The 16,723-nt window shown below is 35.5% G+C and overlaps 1 protein-coding gene and 1 long non-coding RNA gene across 2 annotated transcripts in view; one reads left to right on the top strand and one right to left on the bottom strand.

Annotated features, from left to right (window-relative positions):
• The window catches only part of LOC118544505 (uncharacterized), a 62,376-nt gene that overhangs the window by 11,311 nt on the left and 34,342 nt on the right, over positions 1-16,723 (top strand). The window lies entirely within an intron of this gene.
• Positions 1,868-8,906, bottom strand: PDC (phosducin). The gene is made up of 3 exons (XM_078076868.1): positions 8,846-8,906; positions 5,715-5,866; positions 1,868-2,476 (listed from the first exon to the last, which is right to left on the bottom strand). The coding sequence occupies exons 1-3, from the start codon at positions 8,904-8,906 to the stop codon at positions 1,952-1,954; spliced, it is 738 nt and encodes a 245-aa protein (XP_077932994.1). The 3' UTR covers positions 1,868-1,951.

Below are 16,723 nucleotides of genomic sequence, written 5' to 3'. Positions count from 1 at the left end.
CTTCAGGGATCCTGAGACCACACCGTCCCACCTAGGATTATGCCTGCTTTGCCACCTGAGCACCTTTCAGGCAGGGACGTCCCTCACCAGAGCAGACTTCTAAAAGTTCTGATTTTGTGCTCTGCTGCTCTATCACTTTCTGGTGCCAGCTTTTGGAGGCTCCCTCTCCCCGTGGTTTATCTTCTGATGACATATCACCTTGGATTCACTTCTCCACGCTTCTTTCCTTTGGCGCTTATCTATTTGTAGAATTGCAGCAATTCTTTTCTTAGATCTCCAGTTGAGTTCACAGGTGTCAGAATGATTTGACAGCTATCTAGCTGAATTCCTGGGACCAGACAAAACTAAGGTCTCCTACTCCTCTGCCATCTTGGACTATGCTGGTGCACATTTTAGACTGGTGATGGATGGGTGAGGTAGGGCCTGTTTGATAACTTCTATTTTCTCAATGAAGTATGAGGAAGGTGAAGTGCTTGGACTGGGGGAAAAGGGTATGAAAGATTTAAGGAAAGAGAAGATACAAAATCTTCATTTAGGATAGTGGAGACTAGAACTGTGACAAATGTCTGATTTGAACATTCGTCTCCCAGGGGGGAAATAAGCAAATCTGTTGTTGTGTTTTTTAAAAGATTTTATTTATTTATTGAAAGAGAGAGAGTGAGGGAGGGAGGGAATGAGCAGAGGGAGAGGAGAAGCAGACTCCCCTGCTGAGCAGGGAGCCTGACGCGGGGCTCAATCCCAGGACTCCAGGATCATGACCTGAGCTGAAAGCAGTCACTTAAATAACTGGGCCACCGAGACACCCCAAGAAAATCTGTTTTAAGCAGACTTCCCACAGGGAGCCAGTTTTGGGTGATTTATCAAGCACCATGTCTTCAAATATAGGCCATGGTGCTTCAGCTCTCACTCACCATTATCTCCTACTCTGATTCAGACCCCTAAAAGTTTCTTTTATCTTGCTCTACAGCTCATTCGTGAAGCATTTAAAAACATTTTTCAAATTATATTTTGTTTTGCATTTCCATTTGTTTGTGTAGGAGGAAAATTTTCCCAGTGTTTTCAAGGGAAATAGAAATAGAACTTCTATGAATTTCAGTTTCATCATTTATAAAGTGCTATCCACTTGTGGATATCTACTTGTGGAACTGTGGTTAAAAATTATACATTATATGTATAAAATGCTGGCCCATAATAGGTAATTAAAAAATGATAGTTGTAATTATTATCACTACTAAATATTCTTTTGTCCATAGAATAAAATTTTTTTCCTAAATAAGGTTAGCTTCTGAGGTTGTATTTTAAAAAAAAATACTACCTTTTTTTAAAAACTTTAATGTGACACAAAGTTTCTAAGTTTCTTATAAGATTATATATATATATATATAATGTAAGATGTCTTACTGAATGATTTTATATATATATATATATATATATATATATATATATATATATATATATAATATAAGATATCTTACTGAATGATTTTTTTTGTATTTTGGGTTATGTAATGTTTTTAGGGCCTTGATAATGTAGTACTTGAGAAAGAATAGACTTCAAATAGAAAACTTATTTCCTCATGAGACTTTATTCTTATCACACAAGCAAAATTATGATTGATAATGTAATTTGAAAAGTCCAAATAATACCACTGAGGAAAAAACAAGGAGTAAAAAAGCCAGCACATAACTTGAAAGGGATTTTTGAAAACTGTCACAATATTATTCATACCCTCTTTGTCTACTAACATATTGCTGAAGACTACAATATTTTGTAGTAAAGCCTTCTATTCATTTAAGTAATGCTAATAAAATAATTTTAGCGTCAATCTTTTTTTTCTCACAAATTAAAATAACCATGGCCATACTTGGTGTTCTCTAAAGGAATATGGATACTACCAAAATCAATATTCAACTTGTAAAGGAGAAATATGAGATGTTGACATAATGACTCTTTATTCAGTATCTTCTTCCATGTTGGTCTGATCTAGGGCATGTATCTCTCTTTCAGGTAGTAACCCATATTCATTTAGGAAAGACTCCACATCCCCAGCAAAAAATTCTTCAGCAAACTGTTCTGTAACACTAATAAAATTGCTTATGAGTTCCCCACCTTTGTAGACGAGCAGTGTGGGGAGTACATCTGAGGAAAAGCGGTCGCCCGCACCTGTATTAGAAGCTTTTATTTTACAAAACTTGACTATAGGGTATTCAGCTGCAAGGCATGTAAAGCTACTGTTTAGAGCATCACAACCCTTAATGCCATCTTCATAAATATGAACAACAATTGTGGTGATTTTCTGCTCATTTTCAATGGTTTCCAGGAATTGCTCCCCAGTTTCCAACTCATATACAAACCCATATCTAGGCCCAAAACTCAGCTTCTGGTGCATATCCTGCATACATTGTCTACGGTATTTACGAAGGCAATTTTCATCTTCTTTGTCCCTGTGAATTAATTCATATTCTTGAATGCTCATCTAGAAATAAACAAAAGAAATGATAGAGATAATTTGGTCAGAAGTTTATATTCTTTTTAATATTTTTTTAAAGATTTTATTTATTTATTTGAGAGAGGGAGCACGCACATGCACACGCAGGGAGGAGGGGCAGAGGGAGAGGGAGAAGCAGGTTTCCCACTGAGCAGGAGTCCTAAGCAGGGCTCCATCCCAGGACCCTGGGATCATGACCTGAGCTGAAGGCAGATGCTTAACCAACTGAGCCACCTAGGCGCCCCCAGTAATTTATAATCTTTAGACATACCAAACCTATTCTCAACTCAAAAATTTTGCATTTACTGTTTTCTCCCCACCATCCTACCTCACTCCTGATGTGAAGGCCTTTTCCTTCTTCACCACATTCAAGCCTTTGTTCAAATATTACCTTCTTTGATTATACTACCTAAAAGAGTCCCCATACCATGCTTTCTATTCCTTATATTGGTTTATTTTTCTTCATAACAACAAACACTATCTGACATTGTGTTATATATTTATTTATTTCATAATAGTTATTATTATTATTATTTTTATTTATTTGACAGAGAGATAGCGAGAGCAGGAACACAAGCAGGGGGAGTGGGAGAGGGAGAAGCGGGCTTCCTGCCGAGCAGGGAGCCCGATGTGGGACTCGATCCCAGGACCCTGGGATCATGACCTGAGCCGAAGGCAGACGCTTAACGACTGAGCCACCCAGGCGCCCTCATAATAGTTTTTATAACTGATATGTCCCATGGGGCAGGAATTTTGTATCATTCATCTCTCTTCACTATCTGCTGTAGTGTCTGGCATGAAATGGGAGCTCAGTAATTATTGCATGATTAAATGCATGCCTAAATATTACTGAATATAGTTGAGCCACGAGATGGTCACAATCTCAGTAAAAAATGTGCCAGTTAGCTACCCATCACTTTGGGTGAAAAAAAATCCCAGCAGGGTCTACTCTGGAGTGGCTTTCCTAAAAAATAAAAAGAGTATACACACATAATTTAAATGTGTCCCCAACAAATGCCTTTAAATATTAGTGTCTCCTCCACAAAAGTTCTTTAAAAGATTATATCTTTAAAAAGAAAAAAAAAAGATTATATCTTATCACTTACTGACTTTTTGGAATATATGGGATAGAATTCAAGCAAGACAGCTTTTACTATTATTTGCTGTTCATAAGATCATTCAAGAGGTTAATGCTGGGTCAGCAGCAACAGCAGCACCTGAGAAATTCTGGGAAAGGCAAATTTTGGAGCACCACCCCAGATCTACTGAATTAGAACTTGTATGTGTGAGGCTGAGTGAGCCATCTTTAAATGAGCCCTTCAGGTGATTCTTAGCTACTGGTTTAGGCTAAAGTGAGAAAAGACTTCCATCTTCCAAGACAGCTACTTTCCACTGCAGCTAGGGTATAAAAGTACCTACAGAGCTTTTTAATAGCTACACCATTATTAACTTATTCCATAGAATGCTAAACACTCTCCTCCTCCACCAAAATACATATATATGTATGTATACATGTGTATGTACATATATATGAAGGAACGATGTGGGGCATAGTATGATTGAGAGACGTGGAGCCACCCAGAATCACAGAAGTTGGATTCGCTGCTGCTTTGCCATCAAGTAGCCTCTCAAACAGCAACTGCTGATAATTTTTAAAGTGGAGGAGAATTGAGAAGGCAAGAAACAGTATTTATGGAAAATCTATTATGTCTTAGGCACTTTGCATAGATTATTTTACTTAATCCTCACAATAAACCTATGAGGTAGGTATTATTACTCTCATTTTATAGATGATACTAAGATTCAGGTTAAGTAGAAATATCTGGTGCTTTCATTAATTCCTTCTCATTTCTGCCTCTTATATTTGTTTTTCTAATGTCCTCATTCTTTTTCCTGTCATATTACTTTTTTGCTTTAAGATAATTCTCAATTTTATTTGTTTTAATCCTAAAAAATGTTAAATGTTTTCTATAATTTTTAAGTTGCTACCATAGTTCTGTTAATTTAACAGACTGAACCATACAAATATTGTATCAATATTATAATATTGATTTACATATGCATTTGTGAGAATTTGTTCCGTTCATATATTCAGGCATTTAGGCATTCAGATACACTTCTCAAGCTTAACCTGTACAACACCTTTAATAATCATAATGTCTCTCATTTGTATGGTATTTTACATGTTTCAAATACTTTTACATTTATTTTCTCTTCACATTTCTTTAAAACAAAGAGAGGATGTGTTGTTGCAATTCTTCAGATGGGAAAATTTAATTGTCTCATCTATATCACATAGTGTCTCAGTGAAGGAACCCAAATCTGGAAACAAGATCTTGATGTTTCTGATGTAGTCTGTCTGTTGAGAATCAATATACAACTCATACGCATTGGTTTGGAGATAAATAACCCACTAAAGTGATTTACTCCACAATGGAAGTCACTTAATGGGTTTTAAATTAATATGATTGTTGTTGTTATTATTGTTATATAAATAATGCATGCTAATTATAAGGATTCAAAAATGGGTTAAAAGCTAAAGGAAGAAAGTAATAAATAGTGAAATTTCACCACTCTAATACTCTGAGATAATCTCCATTAACATATTTTGACATAGCACATGGACATACACATTATATAACAAGTAAATAAGTGAGATTTTTTTAATTCTGCTTTAAAAAAATCATGATACCTTTAAAAATATGTGGCTTATTCTTCTTACCTTCTTTTTCCTATTTGGAAAAAGGAAGTTGAGATCTTTCAATCAATCCCACCCTTCTAAATAACCAATATTGTCAAGTTGGTGAGTGTCTTTCCAAACTTCCACATATTGTTCATATAATTATATAAGTGTAAAAACATATACAGTGATGTGTATTTTTTTTCCCTTTGCTCTAGAGAATGGGATCATCATATAACCTAAAATACTCCATTATCTTGTTTTCTCATTTTACGGAACTGCCTGTAAGTCAGCTCATGTATTTATAACTCATTCTTTTAATAGCTGCTATACATTTTTAAATATGGAATACCTTCACAGGTATTTACTTCATTTCCTGGGTTTTTTTTTTTTGCCAACATAAACAATATTATAATAAATATAAATAAATATTATAATAAAAATTATAATAAATAAATAAAAATATTTTATATCTCTAAAGTGATTCTTTAGAGTCATTTAGACTAAAAACACATTATAAGTTATTTACTATTGATTTTTCCTTACCTTTCTGCTGAATCTTTCTTTTGAGTCTTTGTCATCTCTACTCTGAGGAGAAGACATTTGTCTGAGAATCTCCTTCTTTCTAGGTGGAACTGAATCACTGTCTTCACTCTCTAATTTAAACTTTCTCCAATCATTTATTACTCCTTTGGGTCCTGGAATAAAAGAAAAAACAAATCGTTTCCCTCTCTATTTTCAAAACAACTATTTATACAATTGAGATTTGTGTAAGTATCATCACTGGAATAGACTTGTCATCTTCTGTATCATAAAAAAACATCTTGTTTGGGCTAGAAATGTCTGACTGCCCTGCTCATAAAAATGTTTTCCCACATTAATCTTGTTAAATGGGTTTTGGTTAAGAATTTCTCTGAAACATCTACATTAATGAAAATACAAATTACATACTTTCAACTATTGGCAAAATTTGAGGGTAAAGATATTAAAACATTAGAATGTAGAGGGGAACTAGAATTTTAGAAAAATAGCACTTTTATTAAATAAGAAGGAAGCTTCAGCAATAATCTAGAATTGGCATCACACTATTAACAGGGACACTAGGATTATTGGGGAAACAAACTGAAGTGATATCAAGATCCAGAAAACAACAACAATATCACATACAAGACAACCAGTTAGAGAAGACCTGACCTCAAATAACAGAACTAAAATGGCTTTAAGAAAATTATTACATAATCATCCAATTCCTCTTAAGAATCTTTGGGATGCCTGGGTGGCTCAGTCATTAAGCGTCTGCCTTTGGCTCAGGTCATGATCCCAGGGTCCTGGGATCGAGCCCCGCATCAGACTCCCTGCTTGGTGGGAAACCTGCTTCTCCCTCTCCCACTCCCCCTGCTTGTGTTCCCTCTCTTGCTGTCTCTCTCTGTCAAAAAAAAAAAAAAAAAAAAAAAAGATTCTAAGAACCTTTTACAAATGGAGAGAGGATGGGATTTGCAGATTAGGAAAAACTAAGTCAAGGATGATCCAACTGGAATTCAGATGTTCAGTTGTCCTGATAAATGGTAAAAGTGCTTAGAAGGCCTAAATCCTTGGAAATATGGAGTTTTAAATATGCTTCACTAAAGATTAGCCATATCTATACCTTTAATATTATATGTGTGGATGTATTCTCTTTCTTCCACATATTTCTTAACAATTTCTTAATTTATTTAATATCTAATATATACTTTTAATATAAAGTTACTTATATTAAAATTATATTCATTGTTTTCTGTTTACTTGTATTGTCTTCATCTTCCAGATATGTTTTCTGTTTATACAAAATATGTATTGCATGTGTTTATATGTGTAGAAAAGAGAATCTTTTTTCTTTTTTTTTTTTACAAGTTTTTTTTTACACTTTTTCTCACCTTGCTTTTCTTAATTCATAATATATCTCAGAGATTTTTTTCATATACATGCATAAAGAGATTCTTCCTTTTTTTAAAAAAATGGAGGCATGGTATTACATTGTGTAGATATTCATTTACTTAAAAAAGTTTCTTGTTGATGTATATTGTTGCTTCCCCATTTCTTCTATAATATATAATCCTGAGTGAAGAACCTTGCACATACATTTTTTTCTATCTATGCAGGTCTATCTATAGGTTATTGTATTAGAATCACCTGGTCAAAAAGTATATATATTTCTAATTTTGATATTGCTAAACTACTCTTAAGGAGGTTGTGCTAGTTTACACTCCTACCAGTAATGTATGAGTATGCCTCTTTTCAAAGTGTCTTATTAAACTTTTTACTTTTACAGTGTGAAAAAACTGTATCTCACTATAGTACTAACTCCATAAGTGCTATTTTTTTCTGACCTATCTTTTGCTCATTTCTCCATTTGATTGTTGTTATTTTTCTTATTGATTTGTAGGAACTTTCAGTATTTATTAGGAAATTAACCCTTTGTCAATTGAATTGCAGCTGGTTTCCCCCAGTTTGTCAAATGTTTTTTGAAATTTGCTACTGATGACCTATCAACAGACATTTCTTTCCTTCCTTCCCTCCCTCCCTCATTTTTATAGCTGAATTTATCAATCTTCCTCTATGGTTTCTTGGTTCTGTCATACTTAGAAAGGTACTCTTCACACTGTTGTTATAAAATGAATTCCTGGGGCACCTGGGTGGCTCAGTTGGTTAAGCATCTGCCTTCGGCTCAGGTCATGATCTTCAGGTCCTGGAATCAAGCCCAGGTGGGGCTCTCTGCTCAGCGGGCAGTCTGCTTGTCCCTCTCCCTCTGCCCCTACCCCTGCTCATGTTTGCTCTCTCTCTTAAATAAATAAAATAGAATAGAATAGAATAGAATAAAATAATAAAATGAACTCCCATGCATTTTGTCTAGTACTCATGTGAATTCATTCAACTCTTTGGCTAAATTTAAAGAGTCCATTTCGTATTATTAAAAGAGAGGGGAAAATATTAGTTTAATAAGATTCAATAGACTTAAAAACCCTAAACTGTTATTTTTATTTATTTTTTTAATGTTATTTATTTTTTAACTGAAGTATAGTTGGTATACAATATTATTCTAGTTGCAGGTATACAAAATAAATGAAGAGGCTTAACAGGTACAAGCTAAACTTTTAAACTGACATGCTATTTGATTTTTAAACTCAGTAGTGGCATATATACAGTCCCATACAATTTAACAGATTAGGAAAACAGGCTCTGGATGAAATGAATTGAAGTCAGTGTTTCTAGAGGAATGCTGAAATCCATTTGATTTAAGAATGTTTTATCATTTCTTTATTTTCTTCAGATTCAAAAAATTAAAATTAAAAACTATTTACCTTTTTGTCTACTATTGTTTACAATTGCAAAGAAAGATCATAGTGGGGGAAATTAGAGAGGAAAGAGCTTAATTATAATGTAGAAGAGGGCTTATGATAGTTGGGTATTAAGAATTTCTCAATAATTAGTGTTTTTCTCATTCTTTGACATCTAAATAAAACTACTTTAAGAGTATTTGATTTCACATTAATTTTCCCACTCAAATATTTTTTAGATGATTCCATCAAACCATTCAAAGATATTACTTAAATTTCATACTCAATAAGGGCAGTAAGAACATTAGAGATATCCACATTTAATTTTAACTTAATGATTTTTTTTTCTTTGGATTTGCATACCTGTATGTGTGGCCTGTCCTTCAAAGTCTTCCTCCAAACTTTGGCTTTTGGCTTCTTCCATTTTAGGTTTAGATTTGATATAATCTATAGCATAAACAAAGAAGTAATGATGAATACTAGAATATATATAATTATATCCTATTATTCTCTTGCTGCCAAGTTCCATGCTAGGCTAAGAGTTCTCACTAAATGATGGTGTTTAGGATGTTTCTGCCTCCTCGTAAAAGGACATTACTTTAATGTTTGTATTATTAAAGATATTTTGACCTAAAGATTTTATGTAATTTGCAGTTTGTTTTTACTTAAAAAGCCTTTAATTTAAGTCTATGTACTTAGTGAACATTATTTCTTATTTTTTTATTTTGTTACCAAATATCATACAATTATATCCCAATATTTTGTATAACACAATTTTAAAAATTAATAATAATTATATACTTACTGTTAATACTTACTTTGTGCCAGACATTGTTCCAATTACTTTATGTATCAAAAATCATTTAATTCTCACATAGCCATATTGGCAAGGACAATTGTTAATGCCATTTTACAATTGAGGAAGGACAGAGAGTTTAAGTTATCTATCTATGATCACATAGTAAGTGGTAGAGCAAGGATTTGAACCTAGATGAACGTTAACATACTGTAATAGAGTCATTTTTTTCAATAAGGTTTGACAAATCCTACTTCTGAATTGGCATTAAAGAATAATGATCTAAGGAACAATGCTATTCAAAAACTAACACCAGAACATCTCTCCATACCATAAAGCAAGTTTTGATGATGTTACCCACCAAGCAAATGATAACAATTAGTAACTATGCCTATAGAATTTTGGCTAAAATATGTCACAATATCTACCAAAAGCACATGGAATTTTATTCATAGGAAGTTCATTGATGCCATGATATAGAACTTATTTATTCTTCGTTCACATAAATCTAACTTGTTTACTTAATTATCTTTCCATCATCTGGAAAACTCTATTATTATACATACTAACACATTCCCTAAAGGGTCCATACAGTTGTGATTTTTTTTTGAAATTTCCGAGTCAGGGAGGATATACTAACAGTGATATACCATCTTTTTACTCTTTCTTCCTTTACCTTCTCCCCTTTGCCTCTTTCTTACAGTCAGTTTTAGGTAATGATGTCATCCAATTTATGCTTTTAGTCCCATCTTAGTTTTTTATTGATTTGTGCTTGGACTTGGTTTGTTTGGTGCTTTCCCAAGGCATGAAATGGTAAGCCAGAATTCTCTGTCTTGATTCCTTTTTTGCTTTGACATCTGCTCCCAGCAGAACTTTATGGTCTCATAATTTTATTGTTTCCATCACTATAGTATCTACCCAGAATCACTGGTTGTCAAAGATCTTTGCCAATTTGATTTTACCCACTTGAACAAGAAAAGGCTTTTTTTTGGTTTGTTTATTATGTTAATCACCATACATTACATCATTAGTTTTTGATGTAGTGTTCCATGACTCATTGTTTGCGTATAACATCCAGTGCTCCATTCAGTACGTGCCCTCTTTAATACCCATCACCAGGCTAATCCATCCCCCCACCCCACCCCCCAGAACCCTCAGTTTGTTACTCAGAGTCCATAGTCTCTCATGGTTCATCTCTCCCTCCGATTCCCCCCCTTCATTTTTCCCTTCATACTATCTCCTTTTTTTTCTTTTTTTAACATATAATATTATTTGTTTTAGAGGTACAGGTCTGTGATTCAACAGTCTTACACAATTCACAGCACTCACCATAGCACATACCCTCCCCAATGTCTATCACCCAGCCACCCCATCTCTCCCACCCCCACCACTCCAGCAACCCTCAGTTTGTTTCCTGAGATTAAGAATTCCTCATATCAGTGAGATCATATGATACATGTCTTTCTCTGATTGACTTATTTTGCTCAGCATAATACCCTCCATTTCTATCCACATCGTTGCAAATGGCAAGATCTCATTCCTTTTGCTGGCTGCATAATATTCCATTGTATATATATACCACCTCTTCTTTAACCATTCATCTGTTGATGGACATCTTGGCTCTTTCCACAGTTTGGCTATTGTGGACATTGCTGCTATAAACACCGGGGTGCATGTACCCCTTCTGATCCCTACATTTGTATCTTTGGGGTAAATACCCAGTAGTGCAATTGCTGGGTTGTATGGTAGCTCTATTTTCAACTTTTTGAAGAACCTCTATACTGTTTTCCAGAGTGGTTGCACCAGCTTGCATTCCCACCAACAGTGTAGGAGGGTTCCCCTTTCTCCGCATCCCCGCCAACATCTGTCATTTCCTGACTTGTTAATTTTAGCCATTCTGACTGGTGTGAGGTAGTATCTCACTGATGTTTTGATTTGGATGTCCCTGATGCGGAGCAATGTTGAGCACTTTTTCATGTGTCTGTTGGCCATTTGGGTGTCTTCTTTGGAAAAATGTCTGTTCATGTCTTCTGCCCATTTCTTGTTTGGATCATTTGTTCTTTGGGTGTTGAGTTTGATAAGTTCTTTATAGATTTTGGATACTAGCCCTTTATCTGATATGTCATTTGCAAATATCTTCTCCCATTCTGTCGGTTGTCTTTTGGTTTTGTGGACTGTTTCTTTTGCTGTGCAAAAGCTTTTTATCTTGATGAAGTCCCAATATTTCATTTTTGCCCTGGCTTCCCTTGCCTTTGGCGATGTTTCTAGGAAGAAGTTGCTGCGGCTGAGGTCGAAGAGGTTGCTGCCTGTGTTCTCCGTTAGTATTTTGATGGACTCCTGTCTCACATTGAGGTCTTTCAACCATTTTGAGTCTATTTTTGTGTGTGGTGTAAGGAAATGGTCCAGTTTCATTCTTCTGCATGTGGCTGTCCAATTTTCCCAACACCATTTGTTGAAGAGACTGTCTTTTTTCCATTGGACATTCTTTCATGCTTTGTCGAAGATGAGTTGACCATAGAGTTGAGGGTCCATTTCTGGGCTCTTTATTCTGTTCCATTGATCTATGTGTCTGTTTTAGTGCCAGTACCATACTGTCTTGATGATGACAGCTTTGTGATAGAGCTGGAAGTCCGGAATTGTGATGCCGCCAGCTTTGCTTTTCTTTTTCAATATTCCTCTGGCTATTTGGGATCTTTTCTGGTTCCATACAAATTTTAGGATTACTTGTTCCATTTGTTTGAAAAAAGGTGATGGTATTTTGATAAGGACTGCATTAAATGTGTAGATTGCTCTAGGTAGCATTGACATCTTCACAATATTTGTTCTTCCAATCCATGAGCATGGAACGTTTTTCCATTTCTTTGTGTCTTCCTCAATTTCTTTCATGAGTATTCTATAGTTTTCTGAGTACAGATTCTTTGCCTCTTTGGTTAGATTTATTCCTAGGTATCTTATGGTTTTGGGTGCAATTGTAAATGGGATCGACTCCTTAATTTCTCTTTCTTCTGTCTTGTTGTTGGTGTATAGGAATGCCACTGATTTCTGTGCATTGATTTTATATCCTGCCACTTGACTGAATTCCTGTAGGAGTTCTAGCAGTTTTGGGGTGGAGTCTTTTGGGTTTTCCACATAAAGTATCATATCATCTGCAAAGAGTGAGAGTTTGACTTCTTCTTTGCTGATTCGGATGCCTTTTATTTCTTTATGTTGTCTGATTGCTGTGGCTAGGACTTCTAATACTATGTTGTATAGAAGTGGTCATAGTGGACATCCCTGCCGTGTTCCTGACCTTAGGGGGAAGCTCTCAGTTTTTCCCCATTGAGAATGATATTCGCTGTGAGTTTTTCATAGATGGCTTTTATGATATTGAGGTATGTACCCTCTATCTCTATACTCTGAAGAGTTTTGATCAAGAAAGCATGCTGTACTTTGTCAAATGCTTTTTCTGCATCTATTGAGAGGATCATATGGTTCTTGTTCTTTCTTTTATTAATGTATTGTATCACATTGATTGATTTGTGGATGTTGAACCAACCTATGCAGCCCAGGGATAAATTCCACTTGGTCGTGGTGAATAATCCTTTTAATGTACTGTTGGATCCTATTGGCTAGTATTTTGGTGAGAATTTTTGCAGCCATGTTCATCAAGGTTATTGGTCTGTAATTCTCCTTTTTGATGGGGTCTTTGTCTGGTTTTGGGATCAAGGTAATGGTGGCCTCATAAACAAGTTTGGAAGTTTTCCTTCCATTTCTATTTTTTGGAACAGTTTCAGAAGAATAGGTATTAATTCTTCTTTAAATGTTTGGTAGAATTCTGGCTTCTGGGCTCTTGTTTGTTGGGAGATTTTTTATTACTGCTTCAATTTCCTTAGTGGTTATAGGTCTGTTCAGGTTTTCTATTTCTTCCTGGTTCAGTTTTGGTAGTTGATACATCTCTAGGAATGCATCCATTTCTTCCAGATTATCTAATTTGCTGCCATATAGTTGCTTATAATATGTTCTTATAATGGTTTGTATTTCTTTGGTGTTGGTTGTGATCTCTCCTCTTTCATTCATGATTTTGTTGATTTGGGTCATTTCTCTTTTCTTTTTGATAAGTCTGGCCAGGGGTTTATCAATCTTGTCAATTCTTTCAAAGAACCAGCTCCTAGTTTCGTTGATCTGTTCTACTGTTCTTTTGGTTTCTATTTCATTGATTTCTGCTCTGATTTTTATTATTTCTCTTCTCCTGCTGGGTTTAGGCTTGATTTGCTGTTCTTTCTCCAGCTCCTTTAGGTGTAGGGTTAGGTTGTGTATTTGAGACCTTTCTCGTTTCTTGAGAAAGGCTTGTATTGCTATATACTTTCCTCTTAGGACTGCCTTTGCTGTATCCCAAAGATTTTGAACAGTTGTGTTTTCATTTTCATTGGTTTCCATGAATTTTTTAAATTCTTCTTTAATTTCCTGGTTGACCCATTCATTCTTTAGTTGGATGCTCTTTAACCTCCATGTATTTGAGTTCTTTCCAACTTTCCTCTTGTGATTGAGTTCCAGTTTCAAAGCACTGTGGTCTGAAAATATGCAGGGAATGATCCCAATCTTTTGGTACCTGTTGAGACCTGATTTGTGACCTAAGATGTGATCTATTCTGGAGAATGTTCCATGGGCACTAGAGAAGAATGTGTATTCTGTTGCTTTGGGATGGAATGTTCTGAATATATCTGTGAAGTCCATTTGGTCCAGTGTGTCATTTAAAGTCTTTATTTCCTTGTTGATCTTTTGCTTAGATGATCTGTCCATTTCAGTGAGGGGGGTGTTAAAGTCCCCTACTATTATTGTATTGTTGTCGATGTGTTTCTTTGCTTTTGTTATTAATTGGCTTATATAATTGGCTGCTCCCATGTTAGGGACATAGATATTTACAATTGTTAGATCTTCTTGTTGGATAGATCCTTTAAGTAGGATATAGTGTCCTTCCTCCTCTCTTATTATAGTCTTTGGTTTAAAATCTAATTTGTCTGATATAAGAATTGCCACCCCAGCTTTCTTTTGGTGTCCATTAGCTTGGTAAATTGTTTTACACCCCCTCACTTTCAATCTGGGGGTGTCTTTGGGTCTAAAATGTGTCTGTTGCAGACAGCATATCAATGGGTCTTGTTTTTTTATCCAATATGATACCCTGAGTCTTTTGATTGGGGCATGTAGCCCATTTACATTCAGGGTAACTATTGAAAGATATTAATTTAGTGCCATGTATTGCCTGTAAGGTGACTGTTACTGTATATTGTCTGTGTTCCTTTCTGGTCTCTGTTACTTTTAGGCTCTCTCTGCTTAGAGGACCCCTTTCAATATTTCTTGTAGGGCTGGTTTCTTGTTTGAAAATTCCTTTGTTTTTGTTTGTCCTGGAAGATTTTTATCTCTCTTTCTATTTTCAATGACAGCCTAGCTGGATATAGTATTCTTGGCTGCATCTTTTTTTCATTTAGTGCTCTGAATATATCATGCCAGTCCTTTCCGGCTTGCCAGGTCTCTGTGGATAGGTCTGTTGCCAATCTAATGTTTCTACCATTGTAGGTTACAGATCTCTTGTCCCAAGCTCCTTTCAGGATTTTCTTTTTGTCTCTGAGACTCGTAAGTTTTACTATTAGATGTTGGGGTGTTGACCTATTTTTATTGATTTTGAGGGGGGTTCTCTGTGCCTCCTGGATTTTGATGCCTGTTTCCTTCTCCAAATTAGGAAGTTCTCTGCTATAATTAGCTCCAATATACCTTCTGCCCCTCTCTCTCTTTCTTCTTCTTCTGGGATCCCAATTATTCTAATATTGTTTCGTCTTATGGTATCACTTATCTCTCGAATTCTGCCCTCGTGATCCAGTAGTTGTTTATCTCTCTTTTTCTGAGCTGCTTTATTTTCCATCATTTGGTCTTCTATATCACTAATTTTCTCTTCTGCATCATTTATCCTAGCAGAGCCTCTATTTTTGATTGCACCTCAATAGCCTTTTTGATTTCGACTTAGTTAGATTTTAGTTCTTTTATTTCTCCAGAAAGGGTTTCTCTAATATCTTCCATGCTTTTTTTAAAGCCCAGCTAGTATCTTTAAAATCGTCATTCTGAACTCTAGTTCCAACATCTTACTAATGTCTGTATTGATTAGGTCCCTGGCAGTTGGTACTGCCTCTTGTTCTTTTTTTTGAGGTGATTTTTTCTGTCTTGTCATTTTGTCCAGAGGAGAATAGATGAATGAGAGAACAAAATGCTAACAGGGTAACAATGATCCCTGAAAAATATACACTAAACAAATCAGAAGAGACCTGAAACTGGGGGGAAAGAAAGGGAAAGAAAGAAAAAAGAAAAAAAAAAAGAAAAAGATAAACAAACAAACAAACAAAACAGAATATGATCAAATATGATCAGGCTGGTGCATAGATCAGTGCTACACACTAGATTTTGGGCATATTTTGGTCTGTTAGAAAAAAGTGCTTCCCAAAAGTTTAAAGAAAGAAAAGCTTATATATGTACAAAAATAAAGGTAAATATGATGAAGGGATGGAATATGATTGTAAAGATGAAAATTATAAAGGATTTTATAAAAGGAATTGGTAAGATAAGAAGTTGGTTGAAAAAAGAAAGAAGAGTATTAAAAAAAAAAAAAAGGAGAGAATGTGATCAGGCAGGAGACTAGAACAAAGCCATACATTAGAGATTTAGGGTATATTTTGGTCTGTTAGAAGAAACTGTATCCCAAAATTTCAAAGACAGAACAACTTATATATATATATATACCAAAAATAAGGTTAACTACTATGAAGGGATAGGATATGACTCTAAAAATGAAAAATAAAAAAAAATTTTTAAAAAAAGGATTGATAAGATGTTGGTTGAAAAAGGGAAAAAGAAAAATTCAAAAAAAAAGAAAAAGAAAATTAAAAAAATTAATTTTGAAAGACTAAAGAATCATGGGAAAAAAGCCATGAATTCTATGTGCAGTATTCCCCTAGTGCTGGAGTTCTGCCATTATCATTGATTGGTAAACTTGGTCTTGGCTGGCTGTTCTTGCTGATCTTCTGGGGGAGTGGGGGAGGGGCCTGTCACAGTGGTTATCAAATGTCTTTGCCAGAGGCGGAATTGCCCCGCCCTTGCCAGGTCCAGGCTAAGTAATCTGCTCAGGTTTGCTGTCAGGAGCTTTTGTTCCCTGCAAGCTTTCTGCACAGCTTTGAAGGCTGAGAGTGAAAATGGCGGCCTCCCAATCTCCGCTCCAGTGGAGCCGAGAAGTTGGGACCCCACTCCTCAGTGAGCCCCCAGAGAGAAGCAATCACTCCTGTCTCCCCAGTCTCCAGCCGCACTGTGCTCACCCGGCCTGTGACCGAGCATTTCTAACTCTGGCACACGACCCCTTGTGGAGACTCCAAACCCAGCAGATTCCTGCAGTGTGCTCCCGCGCCACTCCTCCCAGGGGAGGAAGG

This window comes from Halichoerus grypus, chromosome 7 (assembly GCF_964656455.1).
Source record: "Halichoerus grypus chromosome 7, mHalGry1.hap1.1, whole genome shotgun sequence".
Lineage (NCBI taxonomy): Eukaryota > Metazoa > Chordata > Mammalia > Carnivora > Phocidae > Halichoerus > Halichoerus grypus.
This window is presented reverse-complemented; position numbering and strand designations above follow the sequence as displayed.